Below are 21,325 nucleotides of genomic sequence, written 5' to 3'. Positions count from 1 at the left end.
GGTCACAAAATGCTGCATCTCTCCAGAAAACTCTCCCGTAGTATGCACGCTCCACCACAACATCGCATTTTTTTTCAAGGAAAAAAAGAGGGTATAAGTACAGGTAAAATCAAATGCTCCCTACCTTGGTCATGAAATGCATCTTTCACTTTTTGTTGGTAGTTATTTCATCCCTGATTCATGAACTTTCCACCTTCTTGCTTGAAAAGCCAGTCGCTGTTGGCATCAACCATAAAGTTGGTAATATTGAACTCGTTTATCGCTCCTGCCTGCGATCCCGTAGTTTGCTCATCTGCGTCCATATCCGCTCCGGGGGCTGGTGTCTGGTTGCCCGTGCCACCCGTGGCCTCACCGCCGAGCGGTAGGCGGGGCACATTGAAGAAGTCAAACACGTCCAGGTACTCCAGCTCGTTGGGGGCGGGCGTCCGAGCCGGTGTGACGCTTGGAAGCCGACTGGGATTGGCGCCGCCCTGCTTCGGCTGCCGAGAGATCAAAAGGTCCAGGTCGAAAGCCGTTCGCCGCATGTCCGAAAGGATCTTTACCGAGCTTGGTGTCACGCCATCGCCTTGTCGCTCACTCTCTCGGTGCTCGTCGAGAACCCGTGAGAGGAGGTCTGAGTACCTGGCTGCTACGGGCCAGTGCCGCCCCATCTCTCGCAACGTGTCGACGAAAAATCTGAGCTGCGGCGACAGCTTGCGCTCCACCGTAGATCCATGCACCAGTAGCAAGCGTGCGGCCACCCACAGTGTAAATGCAAACGGTGGTCCCAGCTTATCTAGGAGTCCATTATTCACAACAAACTCTCCAAGGGCCGCAATGTTCTCCACTGCGCTATGGCATCTCTGGGAAGCGCTGTATGAGGGTGTGAAGATGGGCGATCGCGTCGTGGGGTAAGCTGCCGACGAGTGCAGCCGAATAACGGCAAGATGGTATGTCGCATGGAGCATGACCCACCCACAGCTCAGGCCTTTACTACCGGGCTGGAAGAGCTTGGCCATGTTCCCATACTCGTTGGGGAGCGAGAACTTGTACGACATAAGCATATTATCGAGCTCTTTGTACCTGAGCTGCCACTGCTCCACATCGCTCAGTGCGCTTATATCGACAGGCCGCTTGAGGAAGTCGTGTATTTGGCCCACAATGTTGAGGACCTCGCAGTGGAACCCAAAGGCGCCGATGTTTTCAGGCTTGTTGACACCATATTCTGGAGAGTCATCGTGGTAATCTCGACTCTTGTACCACTTTGTCTCGACCTTCTGGTTCTTGATCCAGAGGTCGTCACGGCAGGGCAGTGTTCTGTCAATCTCCTTATCGTCCAAGGCAAATTCAAATGCCGTAGCGATTGTTGCAAACCGATCGACCATGTAGATCATCCAGAAGAGCCTTCTTCTTGACTCATCCTCAATGAAATCCTTTGGCTCTGGAAGCACCATGGCACGGAGCGTATATATGGACGTATAGTTTGGCGAGACGCTGAACGACGTGCTCTCGACGGCAAGGCCCAGCTGTACGACACCACGGGTAATAAGTGCCATGATATTCCACCCTGGTGGACCGTTGCTACTACCGACCAGGTCTATCGACAAGATGACCAGAGCCTGGAGCGATTTGACCGACGTGTTCTCCATCCCATACAGTAGGACCCTCTGCTTGGAGACCTGGTGATAGTGCTTCCGTCGTTCCTCTGACAGCCTTGGGTCGTTGGAGTAACGCATCGATGTGGCCACTATAGCATGCAAGAGTATTCGATCCGTCTCCTGGAGAGTCGAGGGCCCAAACAGGGAGTCGAGGGTTGTCTTCCGATGTAGTATAGGACACCACGTGTTGATATGCTTAAAGTACAAGTCCACCAATGCGTATAGTAAGTCATAGGGCGGCATGTCCTGGTCTAGGGAGGGCTGTCCACCGTTTTGAGAAACAGATGCAGTTGAAGACTGATGGATGCTGCCCTGACTATTCGCGCTGTAGTAGTCCTGGGTAGGTGTGGATGATGGCAATCCTGGAATCTGCTGAGGTGCTGGCATTTCCGACATCTGCATATGCTGTTGGAAGCCATCGCTGATACCCGGCGTCGGTGGCAATCCAAACTCAACGCCTTGAGAGCTGGGGGTAAAATTTGACGAGGGCTTGTGGAGAAAAAGGGCTGTCTCGGCCTGGGGAGTGCGTATGTGATCGGACGGCCTGAATACGGGGGCAGCATCGCGTGGCGTACCCTGGTCACTTGGAAGACTTGAGTTGCTGTTCCGCACGCTGTGGGCTTGCTGGATCGGCTGGTTGATAGAGCTTGTTGTGGAATGCAGGATCTCAGAGTGTGACTTGAGAATCTCCTCGAGCTTATCCAAACGTTTCTCGAGCTCCCTTCCATAGCCTGCCCTAAGCCCAGGCTTTCTCCGCTCCTTGTATTCGCAGGTGGCACCATTACGGCTACACCAACCACATGATGGCTGGCCTCGGTCACATTTCACCTAGATGCAGAAGGCCGCGTCAGTACCGCAGCTTACATGGAACTTAGGATGCCACCTAGTGAAAGTGAAGAGAATGATACCTTGCGCTGTTTGCACAGTTCACACCTAGGAACAGCCGGGTCAGTTTCGTCCTTTGATATGGCAGTGCGAGCAAGAATATTGGCGGTAGAGTCTCCCTCTGGAGGGGAGGAATGTCTTCTTTCTACCCGAGGTCTTGACTGGCCAGGAGGGGACGGGGCTCTTCGAGACATGGGATGGTAACAGAAGGTGGCATATTTTGAAAGGAAAGAACACAGGAAGTGGATACAGGAAAACAAATGGAAGGTGCTGGGTGAGAATGGCTCAAATGGAGTAAAGTAACTATGGAATAAGAAGAGGGGACGTGGGGCGAGAGACGTACGAGACTGAGATGGGACGCTTGCGCTTTGTGCCAGCGCCGTTGGCAGAGAATATGTCTTGATCCTTATCATCTTCACTGTGGTAGTCACTCTCGGGGTCCATGAAGGATTCACCGCCAGCAGCGACAGATGCCGAGGGTGAAGAGGCGCGCTGGCTGTTGCGCATGGCTTCGGTGTTTCGGCCCCGGGAGAACGGGGACAACAGTGGGTTCAATGACGCCGCAGCGCCAGAAAAGCACGCTTCTCAGCTCCAGGTGTGACGGAGCACCCGTGTCCTCGTAAAGTTTGAGGTACGGTACGCAGAGAGGCGCACACGTGCATTGGCGAACACAGATGGATGCAATGAGGTAGCTTGCGGAGGCGTCCCTGGGGAGTTCGGGATAATGATGAGCGGGAGGTGAAGGGAATCAAACGCTGGTTACGAATTAGAAATAAGTGGTTGGCCCCAGGTAAGACGGTCACAGAGCACATGCATTCGTACGAGTAAGGAGAAAGAGTGTCCTCCTCTATAGTCCTGCCCTGTCGGTGTGATGTGGGGGAAAAGAGGAAGGAGCAAATCTCGCAGTGCGGGGAGGTCTGGGGAAACAGCCTGTCCAGCCCCTGTTATTGGTTGAGCGGGTTGCCAATTCCGTCTACTGAGTGCGGGGGAGACAAGCCACTGGCAACTTTCATTGACATTAACAGCTGCATACCGTGGGACCCAAGACCCTTTTTCGTCTCTCCTCTCTTCGATAAATCAATTTCTATTTATTCCCATTCTCTTCCCTTCCTCCTTTCTTCCTCCCTCCCTTCCGTACTTCGTTCCTTTCAACTTTCTTTTTTTTTTTCGCTACCTATTAATTTCCCTTGTGCAGGTGTGACTTTCTTCCCAGTTCCCCTCCATTCTCCAGTTGAAGCATGATTCTGAATTAGCGGGTTGCTGCACACCAGTACCCCAAAGCCTTACGCACACACTTGACCGTGTTTGGCACTCACGTTCGAAGCAATGAAATACCATATAGAAGGGAATAAGTACTTCCCCTGAACGTCAAACCTGTTTATTAACGTAATCACTTATCTACGTAGGCTGTAACACATCCGTATGGCCGCGGGACAAAGACTCGGTATTCGGTTCAATCTGATTCCACACATCCACATCTGCCTCGTCCCGTCTGATCCACAATGGCCTGTCCCTAGCGCCCATTGAACCGGGAGGCTGTACAAGCGTCGAGTAGTACGAGTAGCATTGATTACCGACATTCCCACATGAAAAATGCTTGTGAGATCCCGTCAAAATGTGGGTAACGTGCGCCGTCGACTCTAGAGCATCCACCCTTTCGGGTCAACTACCGCCGATATGAGCTCATGAGGAGCTTCTGTATGATAAACAAAACTCATGGTCATACGCCACCATTTTCTATGATGTTGCCTATTTGACTTGTTCATTTTCCATCCTACATTTCACCGCGCCCCCGCCCTTGTGTATCGTCTGCTCCCTTGTATCCTGACCCGAGTCGTCCATTCCCATACGCCTCGTCGGTTTCACTTTATTATCTTCACGTCGCTCTCTCTATCTAGACGGTTACCCCCTTCAAAAATTTCCCGCCATGGCCCCAGAGTCCAAATTTACCATCAAGGCTATCAGGTCATACATCATCGGAGGCGTAGGCTCCGGTACGACACCCCTGCCGTATTATGGACAAAATTTTGTATGACTGACTAACTAGCGTAGGAGGTGACTATCATAACGTGAAGGGCGGTCATTGGTATGTATTCCTCAGCCGCGGCGTTCAACGGGCATAGCAGACGCTCACAAGTGTGCAGGCTTATTGACAGCGATATCTCGACGCCGTGTTCACGATGGGAGCAGTTTCGCAAGTCGCGTACTAGCTGGGGCATTAATGTCCTCGGATCATTCCTCGTTGAGATTGAATCCGCCGATGGCACCGTGGGCTTTGCTACTGGGTTTGGCGGTATGTGCACATGTCATCTTCGCACGTAACACATTCAACTTCGTGTCATAATACTGATCATGTTCATGCCAACAGGACCTCCGGGCTGCTGGCTGGTGCATCAGCATTTTGAGCGTTTCCTCATCGGGGCCGATGCGCGCAATACGAACCTTCTCTTCGAGCAAATGTACCGAGCCTCCATGTTCTACGGACGCAAGGGCCTCCCCATTGCCGTCATTTCTGTCATCGATCTGGCCCTATGGGATCTTGTGGGAAAGATCAGAAACGAGCCTGTATTCCGCATGATAGGAGGCGCCACCAAGGAGCGCGTCGACTTCTACTGTACTGGCCCGGAGCCTCCCTCCGCTCGTGACATGGGCTTCTGGGGTGCCAAGGTGGCGCTCCCCTTTTGCCCAGACGAAGGCCATGTCGGCCTGCGTAAGAACGTCGAGTACCTACGCAAGCAGCGTGAGCGTGTGGGGCCGGACTTCCCTCTGATGGTGGACTGCTACATGAGCCTCAACGTTTCGTACACGATTGACCTTGTCAAAGCGTGCGCCGACCTCGACATCAACTGGTGGGAAGAATGCCTGTCACCCGATGACACCGACGGCTTCGCGCAAATTAAGCGTGCGCACCCGACTGTCAAGTTCACCACGGGCGAGCACGAGTACTCGCGCTTCGGCTTTCGCAAGCTCGTCGAGGGCCGCAACCTTGACATCATTCAGCCCGACGTCATGTGGCTTGGCGGCCTAACTGAGCTGCTCAAAGTCTCCGCCATGGCCGCCGCCTACGATATTCCCGTCGTCCCTCACGCAAGCGGTCCCTACAGTTACCACTTTGTCTTCTCCCAGCCCAACACCCCCTTCCAGGAGTACCTCGCCAACTCACCCGACGGCAAGTCTGTCCTCCCCGTCTTTGGAGACCTCTTCATAGACGAGCCTATTCCCACAAAGGGCTACCTTACCACCGCAGACATTGATAAGCCCGGCTTTGGCCTCACCATCAATCCGGCTGCCCGTCCCAAGCTCATTTCTTCCTCGTACCTTCTCACCCCTCCGCCCGCCGCTGGCCTCACTCCAGCTACCCCTGAAAAGGAGGACAAGTCCGCGGATGTAAAGTCCAACGGTTTCATTGGTAACTTGACCGCGAAGGTTGACAGACTGACCTCGTCGTGATATGTATGTCATAAGAAATATATGTATTCTCGGATATTCAGCCCCTCGTCTGACCTGTTTGGCGATATTTATTCATTCATACACTGAGCTAGTTTAGGGCTAGTCCCCTATATATAGGACAAACAGTCCCTCTCTGGTGTTCGGCGATATTTGCTCTTATAGATTCATGTTGGCAAATTTGACATTGTACACGGTGTCTGATGTTTGAGTTTCCCACACGCTACATGGAATGCTGCCATATGCTTATAAATGAAGAGAAACAAGCGGCCTAGCTTTTATAGTTACAGCCTTCAAAACCAACCAGTCATGAAAACGGTGGGCCTCAACCTGAACCCCGCCATTGCTCAATCGGGGATTGCCATTATATCTCGTAGACAAGAAGCTGCCGATTACTATACCCAAATTGATGGCAGATCAGGCAATTTCTCTTGTATCACCTTTCTTCGCAAATATTTTGGTATGAAATCTTCCATCACTAGAGCCTCCCTCCCTTTTTTTTTTGCTCTATGTTATTTGAGATTGAAATTGCCGTTCAGTGTCGGGTACATCGGAGCTGTCAAGGTGTCTTCGCTCGCGTCAAAGTCGCCCGAGTTTCGGGGCCCTTGACCCCGCGCCCCTCCACTCACCTCTTACGGGATTCCCATACTGCCCCTCATACCCCTCCTGCCCCTCATGGGCATGAGGTTTCTGGTCGAGGCCGTTGAGATCTCTGCAGGTCAATTAAGAATAGTATAATAAAATACAGCTCACTCTAGATTCGCTTCTATATCCTCTGGAGCTGTAACAATTCCCGTCTTGGATTCCTAACCTCGTCATCCCATCTCCTCCAAATCACCGACAACACAACTCCATATAACTCCTCGAATCCGTGTTGCTTTGGTCAACCCATGTTTTCGACATCGTGATTGACTACACATTGGCCCCCGGCATACACACTCGTCCGGCTAAGAGTGATATCTCTCCACATCCGTTCTGTACAAACGCTCGTTTACCCGACACAATGTCTCTGACAGGTATCCTCGTTGGAAAGACTGCCATAATCACGGGAGGGACGACGGGCATCGGCCGTGCCATCTGCCTCGAATACCTGAGGCATGGAGCTGATGTGACCGTAAACCACCTTGGCCTAGACAAGGATCGAAAGCATCTTGACTCCCTCGTCGCGGAAGCAGAAGCCCTAAGAAAAGCCGATGGTAGCGCAGGCCGTCTTCTCCACGTCCAGGGTGACGTCAGGAACCCTGACGACGCAGCGAAGCTGGTATCTCTGGCTGTGAACAGCTCTACAAACAAGCGTCTCGATGTGTGCGTGTCAAACGCGGGGGTGTGTACCTTCGCCGACTTCCTGGACTGTTCGCCGGACCTACTAGAGACGACGGTGCGAACCAACCTAGACGGGGCGTTCTACGTGGTACAGGCTGCGGCAAGGCAGATGGCGAGGAACCAGACACCTTCAGGTGGTAGTATCATCGGTGTATCGTCCATTTCGGCTCTCGTGGGTGGTGGCACACAGGCACACTACACCCCCACCAAGGCTGGCGTCCTCAGTCTGATGCAGAGCACCGCCGTCGCCCTAGGAAAGTACGGCATCCGTTGCAACGCCCTGCTTCCCGGGACCATCAAGACGCAGCTCAACGAAGAGGATCTAGCAAATGACTCCAAGAGGAAGTACACCGAGGGGAGAATTCCGCTAGGCAGGACAGGTGACACGAAGGATATGGCCGGGCCGGCCGTCTTCCTAGCCAGTGACGAGCTCAGCGGCTACGTCACGGGCGCACAATTGCTTGTTGACGGTGGTCTCTTTGTCAATTTGCAGTAGAATGACATCAATGATATTGGCAGATAAAACGAGAAGAGCCTGGAAATTATACCTTCCCGTTTCCTTAACAGACATTCACACAACTACGGGGTGCGGGAGGAGGGGACTAGAGATTTAGGAACCCTTCAACCAACCGTGTAAGCCACTGTGATGAGATTCCAACAATCCTGTATTGGCTCGATGCTTTCCGTCTCGCTCGATCAACAGCATAATGCCGATTTGAGAATGAACTTGAAAGCGCTAGAACAATACATGACCTATGCGGTTGGCATCATGGGCAACTGCAAAAGTCCATGTTGAATTCATGTAGGTGGTGTGGGGATGTAAATTACTGACTATATAGCATCAGCCCAGGTTAATATGTCAAGAGACAAAAACTAGTGGTTCAGGGCTGATGGCCCTCAAGAGTATGCTGCCATAGTTACAGCGACTGGTTTTACCTGATGTCGCCACTTTCTAAGCCCGTGTGCCTTTTTCTACATTGGATATATGAAAACTGCGTCATGGCTGATTGGCGGGTTGGTGAGACGTGATAATGAGTGTTGTAAATCCCAGAGGCGCGATAGGAGTCTGTCTAATCAAAATTCATTTCTTAATCCTGAATCTTAGTGAAACAGCAACGTGTACGAACACGGAGTACAGTTGGTGACGACAAGATAAACGCAATTCGGTGAAGATGGCGGGGTCAATAAAAGGCCTCTGAGAGAAAAAGAATCATTATCACACTTGGCAACCGCGCTTGGCAGGATCAGCGTGTTAGACGGTGGGCAGGCTTCTGGTACCGTCTAAGTACCAGCTGAACAGAATGGTGCAGGGTGGTGGTACCGTAACGGAGACAGATGTATGTCGAGAGTAGGAAAATGGTGGCAGAGGTACCATGGCGGCAACGGCGCAGAGAGCAGTGACTTGTCGTAGACTCAGCATCTTGGAAGGTTATGTGTAGCACTCGAACTCTGCTGCAAGTTACTAGGGCCCATAATAATAGTGGATTCTTTTTTTCAGGGCTTTTGATAGGTTAAGTGTCTCAAGAAGATGTCTTCATTTACGTCACTGCCAGCTTCAGGGCTTTAGGAACGCCCCAACAGTATTGCCACCGTCATCGAAACTGTCACTGTTTTCTCCCACCCCACCGTCTGCTAGCCAGGCGGGTAGCCGCGCCATCCAACCGAACCAGGAGACAAGCCCAGGTTGAGAGTTCGCCAAAATTCGAGTTGGAATATTTGGAATAAAAAAGAGCCGCGCCAACCGCTAGACGTCAAATCTTTGCGGCGAGACGAACGAACAATAGAAGTACGCCACGATGTGCGTGGCTGTCATTGGCAGTGCAGATGCCTCTCGGGATATCGATCAATAAGATTCGAGTGTGGTGACCGAACTAGTATACATTCGTGCAATCTCGCAACTGTGGAAGAGGAATGTCATACTTCTTTCAGTGTCCGAGTTTTATGTCATTCCAGCGCGCTTGGCTCGTCGAGTTTTCTTACGACAGGAAAGGGGACCCGCTTCATGTATATTATCGCTTGCCTCGCCCTGGACGGGAAACAGGGATACACCCCAGTATGGAGTGCACAATGACTCGGACCTGATGGGCCCTGTCATGCTACGGAGAGCGCCCCTCTTTGCTCCAACTGGTCACGTCAAGACCAACCTCTCCGAGTCTAATCAGGTCCAAGGAGGTGCGAATACATCATCAAAAAGTCATCGGCCTTTGGTCCTCAGACATATAAGATACCCAGTCCACCCGCCGTTTTTAGCAACAACATCTTCTAGAATCAGTCACAGTCATCCACAACACTCTTTCCATACCACTCTATCTCGAGCTTTTTTTCATCGAGTTCAAACAACTACATCTTATATCGTCCAACTTCAAAAGAACATACGCACATCCTCGCTCGCCGTCATGGATTCCGAACGGTATCAGCTTAGCGACAGCAGCGTCCCCAGCTCGCCTGATCTTCAGTACAGCGGCTCCAGCTCCAGTCTTTCGAGTTTGGGATCGCCTATCTCACCTCCCCTGACCCAGACCAAGCCCTCGGCCGACTCCTTTGTCTTCGCCTTTGACATTGATGGTGTCCTTGTCCGCGGCGGACGGCCCATTCCCGAGGCCATTGAGGCCATGAAGGTTCTCAACGGTGAAAACGAGTACGGTGTTAAAATGTAAGCATATCACTTTCCCTCCCCATTTTGCACCTACCACGATCGAAGCCCTAGATATCTCCCGCCGACTCACGCCGCGACTTCACGGAGCACCCCGACAGTCTTTTGTGGGCCGGCCGTACCGTGCAAGCGGCGATTTCTATGGATTCCTGGGAGCACTGTCATCATCACATCATCCTATCACAGAATACAAAAGCTTACTTACCACCCACAGCCCTCACATCTTCCTTACCAACGGAGGTGGAAAAACCGAAGAGGAGCGCTGCCGCGACCTGTCCAGTCAGCTCCAGCGTGACATCAAGGCAGGCCAGTTCATCTGCGGCCACACCCCCATGAGGGAGATGGCTCGAACTTACGGCACCGTTCTCGTCATTGGTGGTGAGGGCGAGAAGTGTCGCCAGGTTGCAGAGGGCTACGGCTTCAAGGATGTCGTCACTCCCGGTGACATCATCAAACACGACTCTGCCACTACTCCCTTCCGCACCCTGACCCCCGAGGAGCACGCCAACTCTCGTGAGCGCGACTTCTCCCAGGTCACCATCGACGCCGTCTTTGTCTTCGCCGACTCGCGCGACTGGGCTGGCGACATTCAGATCATGCTTGACGTCGCCATGTCGCAAGGTGGCCGTTTGGGCACCCGCTCCGAGACTTTCGACCAGGGTCCCCCCTTCTACTTCTCCCACAACGATGTCGTCTGGTCTGCCGCCCACGAGCACGTCCGCCTCGGCATGGGTGCCCTCCGCCGCATGTTTGAAATCACTTTTGACGATTTGACTGGTGGAAAGGGGAAGCTCAACACCCACGCCTTTGGCAAGCCCCAGGTTTCTACCTTTGAATTCGCCTCGCGCCTCATGAACCAGTGGCGCAGTGATGAGCATGGCCTTGCCACCGCTCCCTCAACCGTTTACTTTGTCGGTGACACGCCCGAGAGTGACATCCGTGGTACCAACGCTGTGAACGAGAAGGCCGACAACGACTGGTACAGCATCCTCGTCAAAACTGGCGTCTACCAGGAGGGTACTGAACCCGCATACAAACCCCGTGTCACCGTCAACAATGTCCTCGACGCTGTCAACCATGGCCTGCATCGCGAGATGGCCCGCAGAGGCAACTCGCTCAAGAAGCAACAAGTTCTCGACGACACTGCCAAGAAGGCCGAACACATTAACCCCTCCATCTTTGACAGTGACGTCGACACCATCACCATCTAAGGTGGTGGCGAGAAAAAGACACGCGGCATACGAATTTCATTGGTTTAATTCCCTCATCTTTTCTTGTTTTAGATTTTTACAAGCACAGCGTTTTATGGATATCAATTGGGCTAGACGACGGAGTTTGGTTTTCACAATGTCCACCTACACCTTCCAACGATGCTATTGTTCATATACTCCCAATGAGCGTCGCACGACATTGATATATAGATTTCTCAAGAATGCATTAGAATTTAGAGGCAATATTGACCTTTACTGCGATAAGGTGTGAAGCAACTCATCAATTTCAACATCAGGTCGAAAAACAATTCACATGGCTAAGTATGTATGCAGACTATCATGCAAAGAAGTTGAGGGGTGATGACCTTTGGCGCAATGCACCTAGGTCTGAGGTAGTACATGAACATGAGTTAAGGTAAGACTCACCGAGATAATGAAACTCTTTCATTTTGTATTACATTTAGAGGATAATGCGCTCTTATCAATGCATCCGAGTGGGACAGAACCTATATCACATATAATATTTATGCTCGGAAAGTGAAGCGTCCCCAGCGAGACTCGGCCACCCACGGCGCATCCTCAACAGCTCGCTGGCGCTCATCCCGCTGATCGAGAACCTCTTGCATCGTCAGCCCAGCAGCAAGCGGCTCGATGTGCTCTCTCGACACACGCAACCAGCCTCCCTTGTCGGAAACCACATCTCCTCTAGCCTCGAATCCTCCGATGACAATAGTACCCCACAACTGCCTCTGTGCACTTGGAATGGCTACTTCCTCGTAAAGCAATTTTTTTGTCGCTGACTCTACTAGGAATCTCACATCGTCACCAACATCAATGTTTTGGTCGTTGTTCTCATTTTCATCGGCGTGCGGTGACAGCGGTGGTGGAGGAACAACCTGTATGTAGATGTGGCGGGCGTCAATGGCAGAACAAGATAGTCGTGTGGCGTCGAAGCGGCCCTCCATATCAATGATTATCAAAGCAAAATTATGGGGAGCAGATGCCAGCGATGAAGCTAGCTTGTATAGTAGGGGGAGGTGACGGCCGCTTATGCCCAGTGTCGGGGCTTGAGTCTCGCGGAAGTGACGGGTTGCTATCTCGTCTAGTTCCGGGATGTATGTCTTTTTCAGAGGGCTTTTGGAGCCGTGCACAGAGGTCCTGAGGGTGTCGAGGGCCTTGCGTACCAATGTTAGCAAGCGTAGCTATTGAAAGACAGATTATGAAACAAGAAATTGTAAGAATAGACGGCTTGTGTTGAGAACATCGCAGGACTGTAGGTGTGTAACGAGTAGAAAGGTTGGCAGCCTGAGGCCATGACCGAATCAACTCACCTCTTCCAGACTCATCTCCTCCATCTCACCAAGCAACCTACTGCCCGTTGCCGCCTCCATTTCATCTCATTTCTTTCCTTGGGAGTTTAGTCAACTGTAACTCTTACAGGTCAAAGCACAGAATGGCGCCGCCGTGTTTTATCTTCCCGGTGTCCCAGCTACCAGAACGCGTGCAATCGAATGTTCACGGCAAACGACGCAAGCACGCCGACCCGCGCACGCGCACCGTCGAGCTCTCAGCCTGCGAGTTCTTCGAGATGCTGCAGTACAATTGCGAGGTACAGAGGCCTGTCACACGCGACAGTATTGTGCAGTGCTTTCCCGTGCCGCGGGCTTTTCGAAGGTGAGTTAAGTGAGCTGTTAAGATTTGAGGGGCAGCAAGGTGATGCAGAAAACAAAAAAACTCCCTGCTGCCATTCCGCGAACTAAACTGATTGATGATTATTCCACATCTAGATGTCAAGATAAGAAAGGCACTTTTACAGTCGAGACGACTTCTTGGGAAGGTACATATACGCAAGATAGCAACCCGACGTCGTCATCTACGGCTGACGGCGGTGAGTCCAAGCCACTGCGTCAGTGGTCGACGAGCTGGAATAGGGCCGAGCTCCAAGGATAATCTGGGAAGGAACACGACACTAGTGGGAGATAGTTGATTTATATAAAAAGTGAAGAAAGGGCTGGTAATATTTTCATATACTACTGGTACTAGTGGTACTAAGTTTTGGGCATGATAGATAGCTCTTTTGTAACACAACAAGATCAATATATTATCCTACACGTCTTTTGTCAACCTTGGCTTATTTTACGTAGTAAGCACTTGCATATGTAAACTTGTCGCCGATAGCTGATTTGCGAAGCGTATTGGTTGACTCGCATGCGTTTCGCCGCTCGTCGCAGAAGCCATAATGATACGGTATGGAGGGGAAGCGATAGATAGATGGACCTAATTGGCACCACGACTCCAGTCTCCGTTTCAAACCCTATCTGTAATCAGTGTTGGTTAGAAGAAGACTTCGTTTCTGGACCTCTTGTATGTCTATTAATGAAGACAAGATCACATGAGCCTAACCACCCGCGATCCTAGAAAACCTATTTCTCATATACAGCATTTACCCCACACGGCAGCCAATATGACGGTCAACACTCCAAAGCAGTCAGACGTAAGCATTCCTGTCATCGACTTTGCAAAGTTCGACTGTGGGAGTCCAGAAGATGACCAGGCCATTGGGAAGGCCATGTACGAGGCGTTTCGTGATCACGGCTTTGCCTATATTGCAAACCACGGTATCCCACAGGGAGTCGTCGACGAGGCCTTTGAATGGGTGAGTTTCCGGAACTCACACATGAGATTGAAAAAAATCTTAGATCTCGGCGTGTTAATATACTAACACTCTGCCCATGGCAGAATCGAAAGTTCTTCGACCTTCCTCAGGCCATCAAGGGAAAAGCGCCCCATCCACCTGTCGGCTGGTGGCACCGCGGCTACTCGGGTATTGGGCGGGAAAAGGTAGTGCAGATGGTGTTCGATGAGGCTAGTATCAGCGAGCTGCGCAAGATTCCCGACTTCAAGGAGTCATACGAGATTGGACGCGACGATGACCCGCACACGAAGACGCCCAACATCTGGATTCCGGAGGATGACTTGCCCGGTTTCCGCGCCTTCTTTACTTCGTTCTTCGAGGAAGGATATCGGCTGGAGCTGCTGCTACTGCGGGCTGTCGCCATCGGCATGGGCCTGCCGTCAGATTACTTCTGGAACTTCCACCAAGCGAAGAACAACCAAATTCGCCTGCTGCACTACCCACCTGTGCAGGAGTCGCTGCTGCGCGACGGCAAGACAGAGCGTATCGCTAGCCACACCGATTTTGGCACCTTGACGCTTCTCTTTCAAGATGACGTCGGGGGGCTCGAGGTCGAGGATATTCATGAAAGGGGAAAGTTTAACCCCGCCCCGTATATACCGGGAACTGTTGTCGTCAATATTGGTGACTTCCTCATGCGCTGGAGTAACGACCACCTGAAGTCGACGCTACATCGGGTCAGGGCGCCGCCCTTGGTTGACAACGACGAGCTCAGCAGCTCCGCCACGGAAAAGGTGACGCGAGCGAGGAGATCTATCCCGTATTTTGTCACGGCGGATCCCGAGCGCATCATTGATTGCCTACCAGGTTGCTATGGGCCGGACAACCCTAAGAAGTATGAACCCATCACAGCTGGAGAGTATGTCGACATGCGCTTAAACGCCACGTACTAGATAGAATTGGTTCTTCGTTGTCTATAAAGGGTATGGGCTGTGGATAAGACGAGCCGCCTGAAAAGATCCGTTGCCAATGACATGCATACTCAGAGTGCTATGCGTATGGACCACTAGAGGTGTCGCCCGTACAGAGTAGCAGAAGACCAGTGGGTATCAAGGGTATACATAAAGGGGTACTTGTAGGTTAGAGAGACCGCGAAGGGTTTCACAACGAACCACATCGAGCCAATGCATTGCTTTCCCCTAACGCTGTCTTCTCGTATTGTACATCATGTCCCGCGTAGGACACTCTGGATATCCTGCTCCGCGATTTCCTCCTGACAATATACCACGCTTTCTAGAAACACCTCGTCCCCCTCATTTGTTTCTATCCTCTCAAGAATATAAACCTTACTGACTAGCCTTGTCGGCGGCGCGCTTCTCCTCCAGCTTGGCGTAGAAGTTGTCGCGCGCGTTGGTGCGGGGGACGTGGAAGCCGTACCTGTAGTCGGGTTAGAAAGGCGATGATTCAAATCAAATGCGCAGAGGCTTTTCGCTTATTTTATTTTTTTGAAGGGTCGTCGTACCAGAAGAGGTTGGCCATGCTGAATCCGATACCTAGATGAATTGGTTAGCCCGAGTAATGGGAGTAATGGGAGCTAGTGGTTGATCGCTGGAACTGCGGAAAGGACCGGAACCAGCAAACCCGCAGTACCCTATGCGACCAGGAAGGTTTTCTTGACATACCAAGGGCAATTCCGAGGTCGAAAAAGAGGCCACGGCGGACCATCTAGACGAGTAGGTCAGCTCAGCTCGAGGGGAAAGTAGCGGCCGGACGCCCGGAGGTTCCTTTGCACGATCGCATAGAGGGCCAGCGCTCGGGCAATTGAGCCAGGGAAAAGACGTACGCCAGTGATAGGCTTGAAGGTGGTAGTGGCGGCGGCCATTGTGAATCGAGGTGTGGTCTTTTGCTGGTCGTCAAAAGGGTGTTGAGGTTGGAGGGCGATTGGGGAAAGAAGAGAGGCTGATTTGGCAAGTAGAGGTCAAGTTCGGCAAGGTGGACGATAATCACGCTACTTTTAGTCACGTGCCTGGTCAGCATTTTTTTCTGCTCCCTTTCCGTTCCGGAGAAACTACGGCGATTAACATATGGCTATGTACCAATTTCGAAACTCCCAACGGCAAGCAAGCAAGGAAGCCAGCCTTTCTCTAAAAGACGTCTTCTGTCCCTGAAGGTTGAACGCGACCAAAACCGCCGCAATGACACTTCATGTGGCGGCACGCCGGTTAGGACAACCTAGTACGTTTTTCCCAATATATAGCTCCCTTTTCTGATACGACTGTCTCCTTCAGGAGAAGAAGCGCGAGGAGAACGGAGGCTCAATCAGGTTGAAAATGGTAGAAGGCTGACCTCACGACCCCAAAAACGACAGCGACCTTAATTGCCTCGACATTTGCTGCGACAAGACTGGGGCCGAGTCTACAATGCCGACATGCGTGGACGGGGAACCCCCTCAAGGGTCTCAAGGAGATATTTAACCGGAGCAAGAAGGCACAGGAGTCGACGGTGGCACCTGAGTTGGATGACCCCAAGTCACGACAGGAGCACCTCCGACGGAGCTTGACGAGCAAGAACGCGTCGGGCGGTATCTTCGAGGAGGAGTTGAAAGATTCATCTGAGGCTGCAGATGCGACGAGCGCTGCCGAGGAGCGCAACGTGCGAACCCGGGAGAACATGGCTGTTGTGACAGACCCCGACCCTCGATCCCGTATACGCTGGCAGAGGCGTAAGGTGATGCAAATGGTGCGCAGCCGCGGGGTTGTGAGCCGTGAGGACCGCATCAAGATGACGGAGCGCGAGCATCTGCACAAGAGCAAGTTCCTGCCCACTAGCACCAAGAAGCTCGTGATGCTAGCCCGCCAAATTGCCGGGAAACCGGTTGACGATGCCATCACCCAAATGCACTGGTCCAAGAAGAAGATGGCTGCCGAGGTCAAGTACTACCTCGAGGAGGCGCGCGACCTTGCCGTCGCCCAGCGCGGGATGGGCCTTGGCCGCATCAATGGCGAGCTTCTCCACAAGCCTCGCAAGATTCAGACAAAGGACGGCAAGTGGATCGAGGTTTCTGATCCTACCCGCATGTATGTCGCCCAGTCGTGGGTCGGTCGCGGGCCCTGGCGTGGAAAGACCATGGACTACAAGGCCAGGGCTAGGTTTGGTATCATCCAGCACCCTAGTACCAGTATGTGCACCCTGCCCTCTTTCTCCCCTCCCCTAGAGGAAGCTAACATATGACTCCCCCCCTCTACAGGCCTCACCATTCTCCTCAAGGAGGAGAAGACCCGGATACGGGAGCACGACGAACGCGAGACCAGGAAGAAGTCGCTGGGCCCCTGGGTGCACCTGCCCAACCGCAAAGTATCCGCCCAGAGGCCTTACTACGTCTGGTAAGCAGACGTAGGACGCTCCTCGTGTGTGTAAAGGTGATATATTGGGATCTGGGATCTGTTGAAGGGCACCACAAATGAATTTTGGAATTAGATATCTGTACCATAGCCCGTTTTGCACCAGCGGAACGTTTAATATAACATGTACTCAAAGCAGTGATTTAATTGTAGTTTCTTCCCCATGACACGCGATATCCCCTTTTGAGCTCGTGCATACCTGGATTTTTTTTATCATAGGCCAACGCAGTCGAGATAATACGCAAGTACCAAAAGAAGAGGGTTTCGAAAGGAGGTGATAGAACACATGGCTAGCAGTTGCGAAATACATGGCAGGTATATAAATAATGCAAGTTAGCTGAACAAAACATCAGCGGAGCATATACCGGCAGCCTTGTGGTGCTTTAAACGGCATATGTGAAAACATGCCACCATCCGCCCTTATTCCTCCATATTCAATCCAACGTGATCATGGTGCTGCGCACTCGGTGGTGCTTATACCATGTTTCGCGGCTTCGTACGGGGCACCATATCCTCATAGCGGTTGGCCATCATCTCGATGGAGTCACCCGAGCGCTTCTCGTTGTAACGCTGAGAGGCGGCGGCGGCGGAAGCGGCGGCGGCGGCAGCAGCGGGGCCCATGTCACGGTCGGATTCGTGCCCCATGATTTGCTTGCGCTTACGGTTCCTGATGAGGGCAATAGCGACAACGGCAACGGCAATGACGCAGACGGCCACACCGACTCCGATACCAGCGGCAGCGCCAGAAGACAGACCGCCACTAGGGGCAGTCTCGTCGTTGCTATCCTCCTTGCCACCCACGGCGGCCCCCGTGGGAGCACTCGCCGACGACGAAGTCTCGGAGGCAGAGGTCTCTTCTGGTGCGTCCTAAGGGTGACCTTTCTTTAACATACTTTTCATTAAGCATGATAGAGGGGTTTCTCCTTACTGTACTCGAAGCTGTCGCGGATGCAGCAGGGGTCACAGTGGCGGACGGGGTGGACTCAGGTGTGCTGGTGGAGGAGGTTGCGGTGGCTGTTGACTCGGTGGCCGTTGACTCGGTGGCCGTTGACTCGGTGGCCGTTGACACGGCGGAGCTTGAAGTATCACCACCATCGATGGGGGTCACGCCTGTTGTGCAGTGTTAGATTATAAAGGTTGAAGAGTGTGAAAGCTGAGATTAACGTACTTGAGCAGTCGGAATCGCTGTCAAGCCAGGTGAAGGCTTGGTCTGACGTGGCGGCGCAGCCGTTGACGGCACAGTCCTTGATACCGTTTCTGAAGGCATCGTTGACGCACATGCAGCTCCAGTCGGAGCCGGAGCTGCAGCCAAAGGTGCTGAATTGGCTCGCCACGGTACCGTAGCATGTGCCCTTAAATTTTGTTAGCACTATCTTATTCAGAAGCTATGAGGGCCCCAACGGCATTGCATATCACGGTAATATAAGGTGAATCCATCAACTTACCACACAGGCCGTGTCAGAAGGAACGTCCTGCGCACCAACGCTGAGCACGTGCAAGGCCAAAAGGCCAATGACTGAAAAAAGACGAGTCATCTGGTGGGACGTCCTACTCTCAAATCAAAGTAGTTTCAGGAGAAAAATCAAGTTCGTTGCAGCAAGCAAGCAAGCTATAAGGGCGAAGAAGTCGTGATCGAGGCCTGTCAAAGGCAACGCAAAGAATGGACTATGCGAGTCCTAAAAAAATGAAAAAGAACAATCGAAAATCGATATCCACGGATTTGAGGTGCGGACTTGTCGTCGTACTTGAGATTGAAACTGTAGCTAGCAAGTATGCGCACAAACGAGGCGTCGTGCAAGGCAAGTCGGATAAGTCACGACGAATGGCGATTCTCGATCAGATATTATCGCAGCAAGCTATATTTCGGTGTTCATAGGCGGTTATCAGAGTGATCCGGGATCTGTCTTGAGGATATTGTGACAGTGTCGATTTCGTAGTGCGGTGCAATAAGGAGCGTATAGGAACCCTTGGCGTGGTCGCAAATATAGAAAAGGAGAGGCGAATAGAAAGAGAGAATCAATGTCGAATAGAAAAGAGCGAATAGTTAGATGAACAGCGTGAAGAAGAAGACGAAGAGCAATAAGAGAAAGTAAGTAAATGAGTGGAACTGGAACTGCAAGATGCAAGAATCCGCGGGGCGCAACGAGCAAAAGCAAAGAGAGTTGAAGATGAAGCAAACCAAGATGGGCGGAGAGAGAGAGGAGAGGGGGAGAGAGTGTGAAAGGTTTGGACGGGCCCAAACTGGCGGTAATGTAACCAACGTCAACGTACTCAGTACTTGTGCATGCTAGGAATTCACGATGCATTGAGCAGCATTTGGCAGCTAGTAGCCTGCTCTCTCGCATGTATATACAACATAATTACAATCGCGTTCCTTAGCCTTGGTAAGGACATCCTTGTACGGGATTGACCTAGTACCTAATATTATGTACGCATACGAAGAGCTCCGTAAAGAGAATACTACGAGTACAAGTAATACTATATGCACTACTCCTGATACCTGTAGTATTACTTCGCCCGTACCCTACCGCGTTCCTTTTTTACGTATAATCTGTACTCGTACCGGTATGTGTAAACGCCTTATCCCTCTCCACTCATCAACCCCTGTCTTTCCCTGTCTCTGAAGCATGGGCACTCATCCCCCCTGGGCCGAGGCGGTGGCCTCGGTCTCTAGACAGTGGTGCCTGGGACGACGCGGGTCTTGTTCCTGAATATCTTGGCGCCAGATCTGCGACGACCGCAGCATTACAGTGTACTAATTTTCCGAGCTTGTTGTTCGTAAAACCGCTCGTAGGATCCCACCATGTTTCGCGTCAATTATTCCCATTGGCGTTTGCCTGACTCTGTCATATCACACATGTAATACGGAGTACACACATATGAGACCGAGGCTGTGTGACGGAACGGGTATTCAAAATCCCTTGCGTGCGGGGGAGGATAGGACAGAGACACAAGTATAGGAGAGTGTGTTTGTTGTGATGGAAGAGAGCATCATTCCCCTTTTCCTTCCAACCAAAACAGATTGTGCTTCACGGATATACCGAGCATTATTAGATGAAGAAGGAATGACAAGCAAACAAACAAACAAACAAAAAAGAGCAAAGAAGAGAAGAAAATCCGGACTCGTCCCACTTCAAATTCAACATGCATAACGATCTCCTCTTTAATAATAGGTTAATAGCCCAGCAAACAGGGCTTCACGGGACGGAGGCCAAGCCGCAAATTGGGCCGGGGCCAATACCCCACATATTCTCGACATCAGAAGCTTTCTTCCCCCAACCAGAAAGGCCGGGACAAGCAGGGGTCGGGGTGACCCAGGGGCCGGGGGGTAAGGGGGGAGGACACCAGAATGATTACCATGTCATGGACAGATTCATTAATGATGTACTCGTATTATTACGAGTATTCGTGGCATGAATACATCATCGTAGTACACAAACATGCTCACGATTCGCAAGCAAACCGAAGTCATGCCGTCACCCTTGTCTGGTAAGCCGAGAGGTCAGGCTGTGTCGCAAAAACCCCCATGGTACCAATGCGCATGGAATGCCGAATCTACTTGTAGGCTGCTCTCGTGATGATACATAACCCCCAAATTTAAATACTCGTGGAAGGGGTTAATGGCTGCAAGTGGCTAGGAATAATAATACGACTAGTGGGCAAGCGCACTCGAACTCGGGGGAGTGTTGGTCGTATAGCATATGTTTGTTTGCTACTCATACAAGACTCGAAGAATGGGGGAGTAACTTGTGTGTGTGTGTGTGTGTGTGTGTGCGTGTGTGTGTATGCCCTGACTCCCTAAATACGACACGACACGATGTAGTATCACAGGGGAGGCGACCAAGGAAGTAGAACAGAGAAATAGGCAGCCCTTTTTTTCGATTATCATAATCTGCAAGACTGCAACGTCTGCGCCGGGGGACTGATGTAATAGACATCTGATCTGCGACGGGAGGCGGGACTCCCGGGCATTGGGTTCGAACGGCCGGACATGTTGAATCCCGATCAGATGGATTTTCATGATGCGACTCGGTGTCGTCGGTATTATAGCATACCATGCTTGGGCCCGTATCCTTTTGACGGACGAGAGGACGGCGCGATGAAGGAGGAGGCGTCAGGGAGTGACTCTGACG

General features: G+C 51.8%; 9 protein-coding genes across 9 annotated transcripts; 6 read left to right on the top strand and 3 right to left on the bottom strand.

Annotated features, from left to right (window-relative positions):
• Positions 1–167: 167 nt before the first annotated feature.
• Positions 168–3,029, bottom strand: GMORB2_2505 (Fungal trans; the record flags this gene model as incomplete). Its single annotated transcript, XM_035464485.1, has 2 exons — positions 168–2,424; positions 2,866–3,029. 2 exons carry the CDS (start codon positions 3,027–3,029, stop codon positions 168–170), a joined length of 2,421 nt encoding a protein of 806 aa, XP_035319671.1.
• Positions 3,030–4,449: 1,420 nt separating this feature from the next.
• On the top strand, positions 4,450–5,972 carry GMORB2_2504 (L-rhamnonate dehydratase; the record flags this gene model as incomplete). The annotated part of the gene is made up of 4 exons (XM_035464484.1): positions 4,450–4,516; positions 4,575–4,608; positions 4,667–4,815; positions 4,891–5,972. The coding sequence occupies 4 exons, from the start codon at positions 4,450–4,452 to the stop codon at positions 5,970–5,972; spliced, it is 1,332 nt and encodes a 443-aa protein (XP_035319670.1).
• Positions 5,973–6,972: 1,000 nt separating this feature from the next.
• GMORB2_2503 (L-rhamnose 1-dehydrogenase) lies at positions 6,973–7,788 on the top strand (the record flags this gene model as incomplete). Its single annotated transcript, XM_035464483.1, has 1 exon — positions 6,973–7,788. The coding sequence occupies one exon, from the start codon at positions 6,973–6,975 to the stop codon at positions 7,786–7,788; it is 816 nt and encodes a 271-aa protein (XP_035319669.1).
• A 1,900-nt stretch (positions 7,789–9,688) lies between these two features.
• GMORB2_2502 (to phosphatidyl synthase) lies at positions 9,689–11,156 on the top strand (the record flags this gene model as incomplete). The annotated part of the gene is made up of 2 exons (XM_035464482.1): positions 9,689–9,945; positions 10,160–11,156. 2 exons carry the CDS (start codon positions 9,689–9,691, stop codon positions 11,154–11,156), a joined length of 1,254 nt encoding a protein of 417 aa, XP_035319668.1.
• Positions 11,157–12,609: 1,453 nt separating this feature from the next.
• On the top strand, positions 12,610–13,106 carry GMORB2_2501 (Mitochondrial export protein Som1; the record flags this gene model as incomplete). Its single annotated transcript, XM_035464481.1, has 2 exons — positions 12,610–12,830; positions 12,944–13,106. 2 exons carry the CDS (start codon positions 12,610–12,612, stop codon positions 13,104–13,106), a joined length of 384 nt encoding a protein of 127 aa, XP_035319667.1.
• Positions 13,107–13,620: 514 nt separating this feature from the next.
• On the top strand, positions 13,621–14,744 carry GMORB2_2500 (Isopenicillin N synthase; the record flags this gene model as incomplete). The annotated part of the gene is made up of 2 exons (XM_035464480.1): positions 13,621–13,812; positions 13,896–14,744. The coding sequence occupies 2 exons, from the start codon at positions 13,621–13,623 to the stop codon at positions 14,742–14,744; spliced, it is 1,041 nt and encodes a 346-aa protein (XP_035319666.1).
• Positions 14,745–15,137: 393 nt separating this feature from the next.
• GMORB2_2499 (cytochrome c oxidase subunit 7) lies at positions 15,138–15,673 on the bottom strand (the record flags this gene model as incomplete). Its single annotated transcript, XM_035464479.1, has 4 exons — positions 15,138–15,228; positions 15,314–15,344; positions 15,474–15,516; positions 15,584–15,673. 4 exons carry the CDS (start codon positions 15,671–15,673, stop codon positions 15,138–15,140), a joined length of 255 nt encoding a protein of 84 aa, XP_035319665.1.
• Positions 15,674–15,986: 313 nt separating this feature from the next.
• Positions 15,987–17,178, top strand: GMORB2_2498 (Ribosomal protein L22; the record flags this gene model as incomplete). The annotated part of the gene is made up of 3 exons (XM_035464478.1): positions 15,987–16,026; positions 16,160–16,969; positions 17,039–17,178. 3 exons carry the CDS (start codon positions 15,987–15,989, stop codon positions 17,176–17,178), a joined length of 990 nt encoding a protein of 329 aa, XP_035319664.1.
• Positions 17,179–17,666: 488 nt separating this feature from the next.
• On the bottom strand, positions 17,667–18,727 carry GMORB2_2497 (uncharacterized protein; the record flags this gene model as incomplete). The annotated part of the gene is made up of 4 exons (XM_035464477.1): positions 17,667–18,059; positions 18,121–18,302; positions 18,361–18,544; positions 18,638–18,727. 4 exons carry the CDS (start codon positions 18,725–18,727, stop codon positions 17,667–17,669), a joined length of 849 nt encoding a protein of 282 aa, XP_035319663.1.
• Between the last annotated feature and the right edge of the window lie 2,598 nt (positions 18,728–21,325).

The sequence above is a fragment of the Geosmithia morbida genome (assembly GCF_012550715.1).
Source record: "Geosmithia morbida isolate 1262 chromosome Unknown scaffold_13, whole genome shotgun sequence".
Classification (NCBI taxonomy): Eukaryota; Fungi; Ascomycota; class Sordariomycetes; order Hypocreales; family Bionectriaceae; genus Geosmithia; species Geosmithia morbida.
Note: the sequence above shows the minus strand (reverse complement) of the source record. Positions and strands in the feature narration are given on the sequence as shown.